The sequence below is a fragment of the Chaetodon trifascialis genome, chromosome 24, assembly GCF_039877785.1.
Source record: "Chaetodon trifascialis isolate fChaTrf1 chromosome 24, fChaTrf1.hap1, whole genome shotgun sequence".
Taxonomy (NCBI): Eukaryota; Metazoa; Chordata; class Actinopteri; order Chaetodontiformes; family Chaetodontidae; genus Chaetodon; species Chaetodon trifascialis.
The window spans coordinates 11,753,785-11,770,466 of NC_092079.1; the positions used below are offsets into that span (position 1 = coordinate 11,753,785).

The 16,682-nt window shown below is 45.4% G+C and overlaps 2 protein-coding genes across 5 annotated transcripts; both read left to right on the top strand.

Moving 5' to 3' along the window:
* Positions 1-3,941: 3,941 nt before the first annotated feature.
* On the top strand, positions 3,942-11,328 carry rcbtb1 (regulator of chromosome condensation (RCC1) and BTB (POZ) domain containing protein 1). 4 transcript variants are annotated; one of them, XM_070957956.1, is made up of 13 exons: positions 3,942-4,026; positions 4,995-5,292; positions 5,515-5,665; positions 5,926-6,092; positions 6,984-7,142; positions 7,225-7,332; positions 7,413-7,555; positions 7,927-7,990; positions 8,553-8,679; positions 8,778-8,904; positions 9,016-9,167; positions 9,259-9,389; positions 9,560-11,328. In XM_070957956.1, the coding sequence occupies exons 2-13, from the start codon at positions 5,167-5,169 to the stop codon at positions 9,698-9,700; spliced, it is 1,596 nt and encodes a 531-aa protein (XP_070814057.1). In that variant the 5' UTR covers positions 3,942-4,026; positions 4,995-5,166; the 3' UTR covers positions 9,701-11,328. The 4 variants fall into 4 exon arrangements, with proteins under 4 accessions (XP_070814057.1, XP_070814058.1, XP_070814056.1 ...); XM_070957957.1 differs by having other exon boundaries at positions 3,956-4,026; positions 5,001-5,292; XM_070957955.1 differs by lacking the exon at positions 3,942-4,026 and adding an exon at positions 4,119-4,152.
* Positions 11,329-11,535: 207 nt separating this feature from the next.
* Positions 11,536-16,618, top strand: cdadc1 (cytidine and dCMP deaminase domain containing 1). Its single transcript, XM_070957618.1, has 12 exons — positions 11,536-11,591; positions 11,879-12,011; positions 12,284-12,384; positions 12,474-12,651; positions 12,733-13,036; positions 13,165-13,371; positions 13,455-13,579; positions 13,943-13,992; positions 14,376-14,545; positions 14,635-14,824; positions 14,913-14,961; positions 15,043-16,618. The coding sequence occupies exons 2-12, from the start codon at positions 11,912-11,914 to the stop codon at positions 15,141-15,143; spliced, it is 1,575 nt and encodes a 524-aa protein (XP_070813719.1). The 5' UTR covers positions 11,536-11,591; positions 11,879-11,911; the 3' UTR covers positions 15,144-16,618.
* The last annotated feature ends 64 nt before the right edge of the window (positions 16,619-16,682 follow it).

A 16,682-nucleotide genomic window follows, 5' to 3' on the forward strand; every position in this document is an offset into this window, starting at 1 on the left:
AGCCTATCTATACCCAACCAGCGACAAAGTGGCGGCAATTAAACAAAGCACCTATTCCGGTTGGCACCTACAAAATAAAAGAAGCATGAACGTTTTAATTGAACACTCTTGATTGAATGTGAGCAAACTGCTTCGCTTTTCTTGCAGTATGTGCTTTTTATCTTCTTTTATAGCCTAGTATGCATTTTCTTACAACACGTAATTTAGTACTTGATTTATTAAAACAGCATTTTATCAGTATATTTTGATAAATAGGCAACATAGCAAAGAAATATTAAAGAAGAAATGTGGACTAAATTAGAACTGGAAGTCTTATAATCTTATATAATAATAAAATGAGGTAGTATGATATTATAAGCCCAGACTATCTTTCCTTATTATACATTTATGTGTATTGATTACATTTTTGATGACACTTTCTTGTCCGCATCGCTCCTTAAAGCAGCCTCGAGCTATGCATGTTCCCCAAGCCCTTGTTCTTCGTCTTACCCTCGATTTTTATTCTGAAGGAGTGAGTAACCTCCGGTTTGCCCGTGCAGCTTGATGCGGCCCCACTTAGAGGAGCCCGCTCGCAGTTACGTAGACACGTGGTTCCCACACCGTCAGTATCTGGACTGAGGGGATATGAACCGTAACCGGCAACATTTGGGGAGGGGGGCGGCGGCGAGATGCCGTCACTGATGTGGGTACGAGACCACGACAGAGCTTTGTCTCCTTGTTGTCGCTGCTGTACGAGCGCGCGCCTCTTTGCATCAGACAGGCGTCCCTTCAAACTCCGTCCAAAAATCAGTCAGATTAATGCCGCCTCTTCTGTTGGAGGATGTGCACACCTGTTGCACGCGGCTCGCTGAATGCAGCTTTCCTTTACAATAGTTTGTTTCTTCCACATTTTCAGGTTGAGAAACCTGAAAAGAATTTATTAAATTATCAGAGCCGAGATTGAGGCTGTTTAATGAACACCGGACAGACCACAGAAATGATTAAAGGCTGTCCTGTCTCGCGCTGACGGCCGACTGAAGCGCAGCTGAAAATGCTGCAGTGGTCGCAGGAGAGCTCGCGCTGTCCGCGGTGCTGAATCCTCACAAACTGCTCAGACTCCGCACAAACACGCGCGCGCCGGAAACCTTATCAGCGGACAGCTTCATTATCCTGTTGGCACGCGCGTGAGGTCTCTGGTCCTTAACAGTGCCAGTGACGTTTCAGACCGATTGAATAAACCGAAGCACAACGAGAAGCAATAAAGTGACTTCATGACTCTGCAGATGCAAATCATCCAAGTCACTGATACCTCTCCTGTGTCCACATTTCACTGAAGGACCGAGGAATGATTAACAAAGTCAGCAAGTCATACAAAACTTACACACAAAATCAAGCCCCTTAGAGCGTTTCGGCATCTTGAAAAGCTTTTAAAACACACCATCCGTTCTCTAGATGGGTTTGTGCTCATTTGCCTGTGTCAGTCACTGGATTTCTAAACCAAAACAGCAGTTTCACCGAGGAAAGAGGAAAGACTTTTATGTATAAAGTGCCTTTGATGTTTGCAGTGTAATAAAATCCTCTCCGAGCTGCCGGAAATGAAGGCATGGACTTGGGAATTCAAGAAGAGAATTCAGCATATGAGGAAGTCTCTCAGCAATTATACACATTTTAATTTTCTGGAGAAAAACTGCAGTCAAATATGCGTTTTTACTAAAATACAGTAAAAATCCAGCACAACTTGAATCATATAAACGTTGAGAACACCAACATGCGAGTCAATGATTTTCTTCCTTTAGATCCTGGTCATGCTGTAAAGGCACAGCAGGATGTTTACATTTCCCACACATTGCACCTTTAACCTTTTGCCTCACGCTGTGGCAAACAGCTGTGTTTAAGACAGCTGCATGTTTTTGGAGTTGTCAGACTCACATGCAAATGAGTGAAATTCTGCAGTTGCACAAATGATCAATTTACAGACAAACCCTGAACTTCCTGGAGCAAACATCACTCTCAGCTGCATTGCAGTATTGGCAAGTGAGTCCAGTGCGATGGTCCTCACAAACAGCCACACAGTGTGGTATACTGTGACATAAGAGATGCACACACACACACACACACACACACACACACACACACAGACAGTCATTACTGCAGGACAACTGACGCCTGACAGACTTTTTCTCACACTCTCTTCATGACTTGCGTTGTTTTCAAGGCTGCAGCGTGGAATTGCTGTCATCAAGGGGCAAAATATCATCTGTGTGCACAGAGAGCTGCTTCAGCTCCATGAGCACACAGTCCCAGCTGCATGTGTGTGCACAGTATGTGTGTGTTTGTCACACACAGCAAATAGCGTAGTTCGGGAAAGGAGGAGGGAGAGGAGCTGAAAGGAGCGAGGGTGCAGGAGCACGGAGAAATGAGGTGTGAGAGGAAGAAGGGTGCAGGAGAAAAGGCGAACCAGTGAGAAATCAGAAGAAGAAAATGAACCAGAGAAGAGGTGACTTACAGAAATAAGAGAGTCCATACAGTTTGAATGCTGTGTGAAACATGAATAAAAACAGAATTTGTTAGTTAGTTTGGCCTTATGCTGAATGTAAAGAAAGTTAAATGTAAAACTGCAGTGTTAACTTTTTGATTTAATGCAAACACCTGAAGTGAAGGTGATTTATTTTAAGTCCTCGCAGCTGTTGTCTACCAAAAGACTGACAGCCCATCAGAGTGGCAGGTTTGCAGACTGAACGCCTGTAGGAGCATGTACACCCGGACAGTGAGAAGTGGGTTAGCACTAAGCCTGCTGATGCATTGATCTGTTGGCTGCAGCTCTGATAGAAAAGCTCAATGTGGCTCGCGTCCAGGGAATATCATATAACTGTACTCTGAGCCACAGAATATGCTGCAACGCAAGTGCAGCTGGACAAGAATGGAAGCCAAACTGGAAATGATTATATCCTGATTTGCAGGCCTTCACATTTAATCCAATCCCCTGTGATCTAAAACAGGTGTTACAAATGCCAGAAAAACTGAAAAAGGATTTGAAATGGTTCTTCTGGACACATCAAACAAAGACAAACTCAGGTAAACGTATGTGAGTTTGATTCTGATCGTCTCCTTTTGCTGAAGAGTAGGTGAAGAATTTGAAGTCCTGACTCAGCATGCTTACCTTTTTCCAACTAGAAAAGCTGCTATTCATTGTCAACCAGTCTTTTTTGAGTGAGAATCTGATCTTCAAAATCATTCAGAGGCAACCTTTTTTCAGTAAAGTCCAGCGTTTATAAAACACTCTTATACTGAATCACGACAATTGATGCTTTATCAAAAAACCCTACAGCTTAAATCCTAATTTTCTGGCATTGTATCACTGGAAGAGCATCCCAAATGATGCAGCACATCATGGGCACAGAGCTATGTATTAGTGCTCTACCTGGTGGTTGTCAAGGAAAATTACATATTTGCGGAGAAGTGATGGTTACTGCAGGGTTTTTGTGCGTTTATATGCGTAATCAACAAGCGCAATTTTATCCTGAAACAGAGAAAGAAATATATATAGTCTAACCGAAATGAACTTGCATGTTTTTCACATTAGTTCAGCATCAATCAAGCAACAGAACAAAATGAATGCAAGAAAACTAGATGAGAACTTAAGTTATCAGTGTCAAAAATGAAATTACACTTACTTAAAATTACTAAATTTTACGCTATTACGAAAGGGGTTGGAGGAGGAGACGATGCAGAGAGGAAAATGTAACAAGATCATAAACATGTTCGCCCTCTGTAAAGAAATTTGATAAGGTGCAAAGAAAATATTATCTTAAATATTTGGAATGATCATGTTTACAGGAGAGGAAAAGGAGGATGTAACTCCCCCAATTAGACTTTTAGGAGCTACAGCTTGATGACATCTTAAGAAGGATTATTTACATAATGGCCGAAGGGGGGCAGCAATGCACCCAGGCATCGCCTAGTCTACCGGAAATTTAGGCGACGAGGAAGAGAAATTAGCCGACGCAGTTCTACTGTTGACAACATCGGGCAAGCGGTTTCAGTCGGGTAACTTTGTACCATTAGTGTTGCTGCTGTTATCGTGGGTATTGTACTTGTTGTGATATTGTAATTAAATGTCGTTGTCTGTCTGTCTTTTCTCAGTTGACTCGTTGTCATGGAGCGATGCTTTAGGTAGGAAAAGGAGAGGAAAGCGCTTAACTGACGTTAAGCTACTAGCTTCTCCCATTAGCAAACGCTTCAGTGCCAGTTAACTTACTTGTGGTGCATTCTTAGATAGTTAAAATGAAAAGAGTTTTTTACACTTTGTCCAACACAGAACCTCATTTTAGCTCGCGGATAGTGTTCTATGATGTGTTTTAGCTAGTCCTGGTCGAGAGGACAGGACGCCGAACTCCAGTCAAAAACTGAGCAATTTAATTGTTCCCTCCTTGTCAGCTGCAGGATGTGTCTTGTCAAACGACTCAGAGGCTTTTCTTGACCCTTAGAGCTAAGCTAGCACATTTAGCGTTTGGTTATCATTTAAACACAACGAGTAATGCTCATTCCAACAAACCAGTCAATATTATGCACTCACGTTCAGTATCTTACTCCGCATAGGAAGTCATTCACCTTAACTTGAACTATTACTATTACATTTAGAGTAAAACGAACTTGGCATATATCCCGAATTGAATTGCGGGTTTGGTTAAGCAAAGTAATGAGTCATAGCTGCTGAACCACTGCTGAACAGTTGCCCACAAGCAATCATAATTTGAATTGACAAAATTTGCGTAGAATTTGGTCCATTTCAAAAACAGCCACATGTGAAGCGAAACATCTTATAGTTGATCGCTTGTGCTGCTTTGATTGCATGCCTCATTTCCAAGAAAGTTGGTTTCTTCAACTTCTGGTTTTCATGAATGGATTAAGGATTATGAATTATTTTTTGCATGTGATTCTGAGTGCATCTCTCTGTCTCTGTTCGCCTTCTTCCACGCTCTCACTGCTGCCCTTCATCTTGTCCTTCTTGTCAGCGTCAGCAGGGATGATTCTGCTCCCTGCTCCCCACCTCCTCCAGCATCGCCTCCTCCTCCTCCTCCTCACGCCCTCCCTTCTCCTCGTCAGCCCCCTCCTATCCCTCCATCCTCTCCCCCGTCAGCCCTGACTCCTCCGCCGCGTCAGGGAAGGCTGAGTTTTGCGGGAGCCATGGTGGACGTCAGCAAGTGGCCCCTGTTCTCTCTGCTGAACGCTGAGGAACTAGCCACAATCCGACAGGCCTGTGTGTTTGGAACCTCTGCTAATGAGGTCATCTACATCACACACAGCAATGAGGTGAGGAGTGTGCATGTGTGTTACAGAGACACCAGTATATCTACCTCTTTCCAAAGGCTGATTTTATGTGAGTTTATAACAGTCTGTTATTTTTAAGGTACCTTATCTTCGCTATAAAACACAGCAGGAAACATGGCCACCACACCACGCAGTGTTGCACAAGTTATATTTTTGAACTCCCTCTTTTATGTTGAGTAGTGCGTGTGTGTTGTCATTTCCCAGGTATTTGTGTTAGGGTTGAACTGCAGCAGCTGCCTCGGCACAGGAGACAGTCTGAGCACCATTGTGCCAAAGAAACTGGACTTCCTGCGGGGGAAGAAGGTGGTCAGCCTGAGCTATGGCAGCGGGCCTCACGTCCTGTTGGCCACTGACGGTGAGTTTTTGCTTATGCTCGCTATATATATGTATGTAAATCATCAACTCGTAGCATGTTTCTCTGCTCCTCTCACCTTCAATCCTTTTAAGTCATTTTCTGATATAAAGGTTCTTGAGTAGGGGGTTCTGTCCTGTGGTCCGGAGCTGTGGCTCCTTTTAACTGTCAGGGAAATTTAATGCAGATATATGTGCACCTTTGAGCTCACTTTCACACGCCGCTGACTCCTCTGTTCTTGACCTTGTGTTGATTCGTTGCAGATGGACAGCTGTTTGCTTGGGGTCACAACGGCTACAGTCAGATAGGGAATGGGAATGCCAACCAGGGACTGTCCCCGGTGCTGGTCACCGCTAACCTACAGGACAAGAAAGTGAGAGAAGTTGCATGTGGCTCTCATCACTCCATGGCCCTCACTCACGATGGAGAGGTAGCTGTTCATCATCATTTACTGATTTTGCCATGATAATAGGTCAAATATATGGAATGATTTACAGACTTAAATTTCTCTTAAATAAATGTCATTCCCATCTGAGTAAAGTATTGCACTCTAATACTCCGCAGGAAAGAAACAGAAATACTGTAAAACACAAGAATTTGACGTTCTGTTTACTATGAAGCAGGAAGCATATTTACATATACTCGCATGTACTCGTATGTGTGTATTTCATGTTTAACCTTACTTGGCTCACTTGAAAACCTTTACATAGCCACCTCCTGCTCCGCCAGTGTCAGACTAAGCGGCTTATTTTTAACCCCCCAAGGCATTAGAGCTAATTAGGGTGTGTGTGTGTGTTGCGAGCAGGAAAGGTTGTCACCGTGTTAAATGTTGCTAACTGCGCAGTAGAGCGTGCCGGTGTTGGGTAAACATCGCTCTGTCTGTCTACATTCTGTAATTGTGCATCGTGACACCACGACGCACAACTTTTACGTTCAGTTTTTGTGCAGATTAAACAAATCAGATGTGACGTGTTGATTTGCAGCTTTGGAGGTGCCTGTAGGTGGATTTGGTTCCCGTGAACAGAGCCAGGCTAGCTGTTTTCCAGCTTCATGCTCAGCCAAGTTAACTGTCTTCTGGCTGTAGCTTCATAATAAGTTGCAGATATGAAATTGGCATCGCTCTTCTCATCGAACTCCCAGCAAGAAAGCGACTGAGTTTGAAATTCAAGGTTGCTTTTCTTGTCTCCTGAATGAGAGAATTGACAGACTTACATTCGACCGCCGTGTAAAACTGAGACGTTCAGCTTTCCTTGCACTTCAACTTCATCCAAACCTGAGCGTGTCGCACCCCTGGTCCTGACCTGCCTCCCTGCTCGTCCAGGTCTTTGCGTGGGGTTATAATAACTGTGGCCAGATTGGCTCGGGCTCCACAGCCAACCAGCCCTACCCCAGGAAAGTGACCGGCTGCCTGCAGGGCAAGGCTGCTGTCGGCATCACCTGTGGGCAGACCTCCTCCGTGGCTGTGATCGACAACGGAGAGGTGAAGATGAGATGAAATCTTAATTATCCCGGTGAGAAATTGAACTTCACGCTGTAAAAAGGATTGTTTTGTCTCTATGTAGGTTTACGGCTGGGGATATAATGGGAATGGACAGCTTGGTATCGGCAACAATGGAAACCAGCTCACGCCTTGCCGCCTCGCTGCACTCCAGGGGCTGTGCATTCAACAGGTGAAACCTAACGTTATGCTTAAAGTTGATGAAAACATAATTTTTCTTTATTCATGACTCAGGTGTTCCCTCTCCTCCAGATAGTATCAGGCTACGGCCACTGCCTGGCTCTGACAGATGAAGGGCTGCTGTACGCCTGGGGAGCAAACACCTACGGTCAACTGGGAACTGGCAACAAGAGCAACCACCTGAAACCAGTCCAGATCATGGCTGACAAAGAGAGGTAGTGGTGGAACAAGGAGGGGTGCTCAAAGCTGATTTTCAGAGCAGTATTTCTTTGTATTTGCAGAACGGACAGGCATCCCATCCTGTTCAAACCTCAGCTTCCTGTTTCCTGTCCCCATTTCCTCCCTCTGTCCCTCTGTTTCCGCTCCCAGTCTTAAGTAGATGTCAGTGGACAGAAGGAACTCATCGTAATGTTGTTCCCCTTCATAAACAATGACTGCAGAGCCAATCCTGCCACCACAAAAACACTGCTCAGTCCAGTTATCGCCTCGCTGTGGCTGTAACACAATATTTACACTTTCCACGTGATTCTGTACAAACTGGAAGATGAAAATCTGCCTGTTTGCTAACACAGCTCTCGTTTAACAGGATTGTCGAGGTCGCAGCATGCCATTCAACACACACCTCAGCAGCCAAGACCCAAAGCGGGCAGGTGTGTATGCAAGTAACTACAATGGCTTCATGTGTTTTGTTTACATGTGAGTGGATTTTTGCGTTTTGCACTTCGGCTATAAGCAAATTTTTGAGGTGCAAAATGTCCCTGTGTACAGAAGCAGAGGACGGCCGTGTTATTTTTTAATGCTGTGAGGTCACTGAGAGAAATCAAGCCTTGTTATCTCGAGATAATCAACTTTTTACGAAGAGAAAACAAAAGGCTGCTTCCTCTTATTACTTAGAGTGTTTATCAAAGATCAGGAGTGATGTGCCAGCGTGCACAGATGGCATCTTGACCACTGTAGCAACTGATTCAGGCCTGATCAGGAGAAAACAAAAGTAGTTTTCTTGTGATAAATCTCCTTATCTTGAGAGCACGGCCTTTTTTTCTCTGGAGATAACAAGATCAACCCGCTATCACGAGGAAACGAGCTTCGTTATCGTGAGATAATGAAATAATTAACTTGTGATCTCAAGATAACGACATTAAAACGATCAGAAGAGCGTCATACGGTGAGGATGCTTGCAGTTGGAATGGACTGACAGTGCCTCTCCTCCAGGTGTACATGTGGGGTCAGTGTCGGGGGCAGTCCATCGTCATGCCGCACCTCACACACTTCACGAGCACTGACGACGTCTTCGCCTGCTTCGCCACGCCCTCCGTCATGTGGAGGCTCATGTCTATGGGTGAGAAAGAGAGAGAGGGAGGGCCAATCCTCAGCAGTGGGGGGATTTTGCTTTAAATGTATTGTGAAGGGTCGTTTTTGTAATCTGCTTTACTCCAGAGCACGATGACTTCCTGACCGTCGGGGAGGCTCTGAAGAAAGAGTTCGACAGCCCGGAGACGGCTGACCTGAAGTTCAGCGTCGACGGCAAATGCATTCACGTTCACAAAGCTGTGCTGAAGATCAGGTGTGCTTAGAAGACGTCACTAAAGCGTCATCATGCCAAGTCATTGAATGCTTTTCCCATACGCAGCTCCGCGGTAGATGCAGCATAGTTAACGGCCTTTTCTTGGAGTAGGTGTGAGCATTTCCGGTCCATGTTTCGCTCCCAGTGGACGGAGGACCAGCAGGACGTGATCCAGATCGACCAGTTCTCTTACCCCGTCTACAGATCCTTCCTGCAGTTCCTCTACACGGACACAGTTGACCTTCCGCCTGAGGACGCTATCGGTTAGCACGCGCACGGTTGTCTCTCATTTGTACGCCCTCCGAGGCTTCTTCCATTGTACGGTATTTATGCTCGTCTGTGTGTTGGCTGCAGGCCTGTTGGACCTGGCCACCTCTTACTGTGAAAACCGCCTGAAACGCCTGTGCCAGCAGATCATCAAGAGAGGAATCACTGTCGAAAATGCCTTTACCCTGCTGTCTGCTGCCATACGATACGATGCAGAGGTACAATATACACAGACTCACTGGACACTGTAACGCTGCAGCATTGTGTTCTCCAGAGGGATCGTGTCAATTTTACCTTTTCTGCTCCATTCGGAGCTGTTCTTTTTCTATTACATTACATTACATTGTGCGTATTCTAATCCCGCCTCGTAATATTTGTCTTCTTCTAGGACCTCGAAGTGTTTTGCTTCAGGTTTTGTGTAAACCATCTGACTCAGGTGACTCAGACTGGAGCCTTCTGGCAGGTGGACGGAGCCATGCTCAAGGAGTTCATCAGCAAAGCTAGCCGCTGCGGAGCCTTCAAGAACTGAGTGGTACTCTTTTCACAAACTCTATTCTGAGCAGGCGGGTGTGTGTCACTGCTCCCAAAGTTACCACATTCCTCATGAGGGTGAAGGCTTCTTGTTTTTTGGGATTTACGTACTTACTGAGGCACATGCTGGCACATGAGCATCGTCACTCTGGAGGTGTTGGACTGGAGTTTAAGCTGCATTGCCTGTGGATCTGAAATCAGCACTTTGGCCAGTTCCTGTGGAGTCGCTCGACGAAGTCATGGCACCTTTTTCTGTCCCTATTCTTTACATGGCGTCTGTATACTTGAATTTTGAACTTTGTTCGTCCTCTCGGCAGCACTTACGTGTGCTTCTTTAAACTTCTGGAAAAGTTAACACGGGAGACCAAAAACCTGGAGGGTGAGAAAGCAGAGAACAGCCTGTGTGTTTCTGAGGGAACTGAAAGAGATGTTTCGTTAGAGGGGGTTAGATAACTGACTGACACTGGCTGGGACACTCGTCTTTTTCAATTAGCAGCCTTTGTATTTAGGCAAAAGCAGCTCCTGGATGTGTTGAACCTTAAAATTTTATTTAACTATTGAAGCTATTGAGCTGATAAATCCCATTCAGAGGCTCCTGTTATTGCTCACTTGGCTGGTTATTTGAACAGTTCCCTGTATCAAAACCGTGGTGGGATGCATAATATTTTCCTTTTTATACCAACATCTGTTTTATTGTTTTATGCTCATTCTGCCTGATTTAAACTTTTGCTCTTTGGCACTTTAAGAAATGACATTTTCTTTTTCTTCATATTCAGTAAAACAGTGATGCAGTGGAGGGGAAGTCTAGAAAACTGACTTAGAAAAGCTTTTTTTCTTTCTTTACAAATGTAAAAGCTGTAAAATATATCTAAGGCTGATGGTATGTTGCAGATGCTTTATATTCTAAGAATAACCTTATTTTCCTGATGACACAGGGACCTTTAACAAGCTGATCCACGGTGACTGTTGTTCGTGTTTGCTACTGTTACTGGGGCAAAAGTAAAGAAACAAATGGGCAATGCAGCAGAGTTGGTAAGACCAAAATGACGAATCATTTGTCTGTCACACTGCACTGAAGACACTGCAAACTAAAGCAATATGACCACTTTAGTAAGTGAGATGTTGTGTTTATATTCTATTAGCTTTGGCTGGTGATGACCAAACACTACCTGCAGGCTCCGCTGCCTCACCAGGTGGAGTTGTTTTAGAGATGTGTGTTATGGAGCAGGTCAGCTGGAAGACTCTGAGGTCAGTTTCTGTTTCCTCTGTTAGGTTTCTGTTTCTTGATGCTTGAAAGGGTGTGTGTGTGGCAGTTAATGCTTGAATATGAAGAGCGAACTGGAAAAAATAAGATTGTTTTGCGTGCCGTATGAAGATAAGAATCTCTATTTTTATCGTGCTTTGTTAAGCTTTTATTTACATATGGCAAGTTTATAAAACGGCAGGTAATTTGGGTTAAATTCAATTTACAGCATAGTGGTTTGCTTTGAGGCAATCAGTGTTATAATTGTGGGGTTTGTATGACTTTTTTTTGCTGTTGCATAACTGACATGTTATTTTACTTTGTTTTTTATATTTAGCTATGGAGTGATGTTTCTGTGACGAAATAAACGACTCCAAACTCTGCTTTGTTTCCATCTAATACATATTTTGTCACATAAGCACTTGGTATTACTTATTATTGTGTGTTTTTAAGTAATTCGTAGGTTGAGACAAGGAGCAGTTATATGATGCTGTATGAGAGCAGCAGTGTGCTGCCATCTATTGGAGCAGGGCGGTATTTAACAAATATAGTCGTTGCCCCGCCCTCGTGCCTGCGTCAGACGTTATTGCGGAAATAACCCGGAACTTCGTCAAGCTACAACCCGCTAGCGGCGATAGGAACAGAGGTAAGGACAAATGTCCTTACAAATAAGATATTAACAGTTCCTGGACAGGGTTGAAATGATGCCAGACTGTATAGAATAACCTAAACCCATTGAATTCATTTACTTTTTTTTCATTAATGTTGCTGTAAGTCGTTGTTGCGTTAGCTTTAGCAAACCGACGGTAATTTGTTTCGCCCGCTAGGCTTTTATATTGAAAAGACTGATTGGAAATGGTATTTCATCTGTCCATCTTGACGCTGTATACCGGGTTAATACTAATTCTGGTTCAACTCTTACTATTTTGCCAGGGCGACACGTTATTTGGCCAGCTGGCGGGCCAAATGGAAAGGAGCGACATGCCGAAGCAAGCCGATACGATCCAGTTCAGGCCGGGTCGAGATACGAGAGACAGCAGCACCCAGACTGACAGCAAAATACAAGGTGAGCCGGATGGAGGAAGAGTTAATGCGGTAATGGTGAGCGGCATAGGTTTCTATTCTGTCCCGTCATAAAAAAGGCAGGATTCAGTTTTACAGACGTATTTGTGAATACTGAGGACTTCATCTGCTGCGTTTGTGATTTTGGGGTCAGCACCCATTACACTCCAAAGACATTTGAGTTGAGTATGCTGGTCATTAACAGCAGAGTGCTGAGAGAGGACTCAAACACAGTTTTCCGATTCAGCCTCATAGAGCAGCTTCCTCCTCCTCCAGGTCACGGTCCCAGGCTGTCAAAGGTGAACCTGTTTACCTTGCTGAGTTTGTGGATGGAGCTGTTTCCCCAGGAGCAGCCTGAGGAGGATGACCACATCCAGGTTGGTGTACAAACACACAGGTGGAGCATCCAGAATGAGGCCAGCACTCCAATATTCTCTCTGATCGCTCTGAATGTGCGGTCTTCCAGATCCGTGGGATGGGTCTGGTGGTGGTGCGGGACAGCAAGGTGGTGGGGCTCCACTGTTCAGGACCTGAGCTCCACGCGGGACAAGCAGCCATCATCCATCATGGCGCCTCCCTGGCTGACTGTCACTTGTACTTCTCCAGGAGACCCTGTGCTACCTGCCTGAAGATGATCATCAACGGTGAGGAGAGCCGCTGAACCCACTTTATTTCCATGTGTGGTTATTTTCCAAATACTGACGATGCGCTTTGATCTCCTCCAGCTGGAGTCAGTCAGATCTCCTTCTGGCCCGGAGACCCTGAGGTCAGCATGCTGAGGTCCACCTCTGCAAACCATTCCAACTCCCACCCCCGCAGTCCACCTGACGGCATCACGAAGGAGGCCGCGCTGGACGCCGTGGTAACAGAGAAGCTGAAGTCCAACAGCCGATCTCACATCTGCGTGCGGCTGCAGCCGCTCGCTCCAGGCCTGGCGCAGTTCGTTGACGAGACGTCCAGAGAGTGTGATTTCATGGAGAGGGTGACTGATGATGAACCAGGGCCGAACACAGAGGAGCTCTTCAACAGGTACCGCACCTTTACTGCTGCAGCAGTAACGACCTTTAACGTTTTTCATCAACTTGGAGCTTCTTTCATCTGGATTCTGACACTTAGAGTAAGTCAAGTTGCAGATAAATTGTCCCCTTGTGTTACAGAGAGAGGACGAGACACCTGAGGGACTTCTCCAGACGCTTCCTGGTTGAGACGTCTCGGCAGCACCGGGCCATTTTGACCCACATGCGTCTGGAGAACTTCTGCTTGGAGCCATACTTCTCCAACCTGAGGAATAACATGAGGGAGCTGGTGGAGGTTCTCGCTGCAGTGGCTGCCGGGCTGCCGCAGCAAAACTACGGCTTCTACAAGTAAGAAACACTCACACCTCTCCAGTTTTTCTGCCTGCTCAGGGATGTTTCTTGTTGTTGATTGCGCTGTTCCTGTGAGCCAGGGAACAGCATTCACCCGCCGAGCCATCACTAGCCAAGTCCTCGCTGCCTCTTCGTCATGAGGGACTCTCTCAGGAAGGGGCTCGCCATTGCATCATCCAAGCCAGGCTGCTGGCTTATAGAACAGGTCTGATTGGTTTTTATGTTTCTCACAGGATGTTACACAGAGCTGGAAGGGTTCAGCATAGCAGCACATATCCTGTTTCACGTCAGACTGAACAAAAAGAGGCTGAGAGCTGCAGCCGTTCAGCTGAAAATGAGTTAAAAGGGACAGAAAATAATCAGAGTAATGGAGAAACTAATGAGAGCAGCTGTTCAGGTTTGGCTGGATGATTGTCGGACTCACTGATTCTTCCTCATATCTTTATGGTTACTCTCAGGTTTTAAAGGGTAAGGCTACAGGTCCTCGCCTGGAGGACATTTTTCTGAGTGTCAGGTTCAAAGGTCCCGTTTATCTTCTTCCATGCAAAACTGCCATTTTTCTTTCCAGAGGATCCTAAAGTGGGCGTGGGTGCTGTGATCTGGGCCAGGGGACAGTCGGTAAGCTCCCCCGTCCACCTTTTGCTTTGGTTTGGCTGTTTTACCTCCAGGATTTCTGTCTGCTGCTCGAGTGACAGAATGGTCAAAACTGACAACATCAGCCTCCAAATCAAAGATATTCATTTATGGGTGATTGCATTAAGACACTGATGTTTTCGGCGTGCATGGATGCTGTAGTGCTTCAAGCTTTTGACAGATAACACCAACACATCATATCTAGTGTGTTTGATCTACACAGATGATTTTAATGGTTGCAGAGGGTGCCTTCAGGTGCATGTTTTCTACCTTTGGACAGAGCCAGGCTCACTGTTTTCACCTGTTTCCAGTATTTATGCGAAGCTAAACTATTAGATCCAAATGAATTTGAACTGCTCTTGCTCCAGACTGGCGGTGATGGAACGGGGTGTCTGTACCTGGTGGGCTGCGGGTACAACGCTTACCCAGCAGGCTCACAGTACGCCGAGTACCCCCAGATGGACGACAAGCAGGAGGACAGACAGAGACGCAAATACAGATACATTGTCCACGCGGAGCAGAATGCCCTCACCTTCAGGTCAGAGCAGTTTACACAGCGGAGGACGACAGTCATGTGAAAATGTCTCCTTGCTTTCAGACAGTGTTTGACAGAAGTGCTGCTTTCAGGGCCCGAGCCATCAAAGCGGAGGAGCCCACCATGCTGTTTGTCACTAAATGTCCGTGTGACGAGTGCGTCCCTCTGATCAGAGGGGCCGGCATCACGCACATCTACACCACCGACCAGGACAGGGACAAGGACAAGGAGGACATTTCCTACCTGAGGTTCAGCAGCATGAAGAACGTCAACAAGTTCATAGTGAGACCTTTACATATGCTTTTCTATGTGCGTGAGAAGGTTAATTTATTAGGTTATATAACGAAATGACACTTTTCTGCTTTCACAGTGGCAGAGGAGCCCGTCAGCTTGCTCTTCGTCCCCTCCTCAGCAGGCCAGTAAGTTCCATCTCGTTATCTTTGTGTCTTCACATGTGCCTTTCTTGTGGCCTTTAGTAACGGCGGTGTCTTCTGGTCCAGATGGTTGTGTTGGGAAGCACAGCAGGCAGGCTGATCAGGAGAGCCACAGCAACAAGAAGCTGCGCACCAGCCGATCGCACACCTCGCCTCCCGTTAGCTGAGCCGCGGATGGGTGGACGGACAGATAAACGGACACGCCAAAAAAAAGCGCTGGGTCATGCTTTTGGACCACAGATTTGATATTTTCTGGGAGGAAAATCTGAGGAATGTGAAGATCGTTTCCTCCCTTTAAATCAAATCTGTGCCACATTGGCATTTTATTTGTGGAGACTGATGATCGATCAGTCTGTGCGTTATGGGATCAGGACGTAGACGTTGACATTTTTCCGGTGTCCCTCTGACTGTTACTGTTTAGAGCGATGGTGGACCAACAGCAGCCCACTTTCAGGTGGCAAAACTGACACCAAAAAGGCTGTATTTGAACCACCAAGGGCTGCTTTAAACAGACTTTTTTATTGATGGGTGATTGGAGGACAGTCCCCCATGTTTGAGGCTCAAATGGAAGGAGTGGGAGCCCTCCTTTGAACGACTTTCCCTCTACTGTATCTTTTGCGTCCAGTCATTAAGAAACCGTCGGCAGTGGGCTGGAGAGGCGAGACAAACTGAAAACAACAGGATGAGCTCACAGAGAAGGGACGGATGGATGGATCGGTGATGGAAGAGGTAAGAGAACACACGAGGACGTTGGACAGAAGGGGAGCGAGACGGGAAATGGGTATTCTACGGAAAATCTATATTTAAGATAGAAATATAAAGTGTACTACGTGGATTTGTTCATGTTGTTTTATTTTGTTGCACATGTGGTGAGTAGTTTCTTTAACGGGTGTGTGGATGTAGAAACATTCATGCATTCATACATCCCCGATTCCAAATAAGTCAGAAATAAGAACAATGCAATCCTTCGCAAATGAGCCGTGTTTACTGGCAACGATTCTACGAAATGTTCCCAAACCCATGAAGTAATATTATCTGTTTTATCGGTTATGCGGCGTCTATCTTTTTTGGGAATCTATCAAAGGTCAGCATGGGTGCAGCCTCTGCTCACCAGGACGTTCACTTTAATAAGGCACTCTGCAGCATCTCTGCGTGCATTTTACTGGAAAGGCTGCAGCTGTGAGGATATTTTATTTAGGATTATATTCCAATTATACTGTTTTTTTTTATTTGATTTGGGCCCAAACAAAATGCAGTTTGCATCTCGGTGCAGACAAATGAAAGGAAGTCTCTTTTTTTAAATCAAGCAGTCATAATTCATTTTAACGTCACATGAAGGTGTTGCATGAAGCAGCTCTAAGGAAGGAACGTAGCTTTACTCTGCGGTCATTAATCTTCAGTGTTGAGGAGTTTTTTTTCCTGTTTGCATTGTCATACCTTTTCCTGCTGGTACGATAACACGCTGTTCAAATGCTGCTGTAACTTGGCAAATCATGCCAAAAGACTGTGTATCTACGACTGAGCCTCAGAGCGTGATCCAGGAAGAAGTGCTTTGGTGTGAAACACTTTTAATCACCTTTCCAGGCTGAGATACAAATACAAATGCAGACAAAATGAAAATAAAGCGCTTTCTTTACACAGTAAGAGTGATCAGCATCAATGATTTCACACCACCTGCCTGCAAACGAGCACGCACACACACAAAG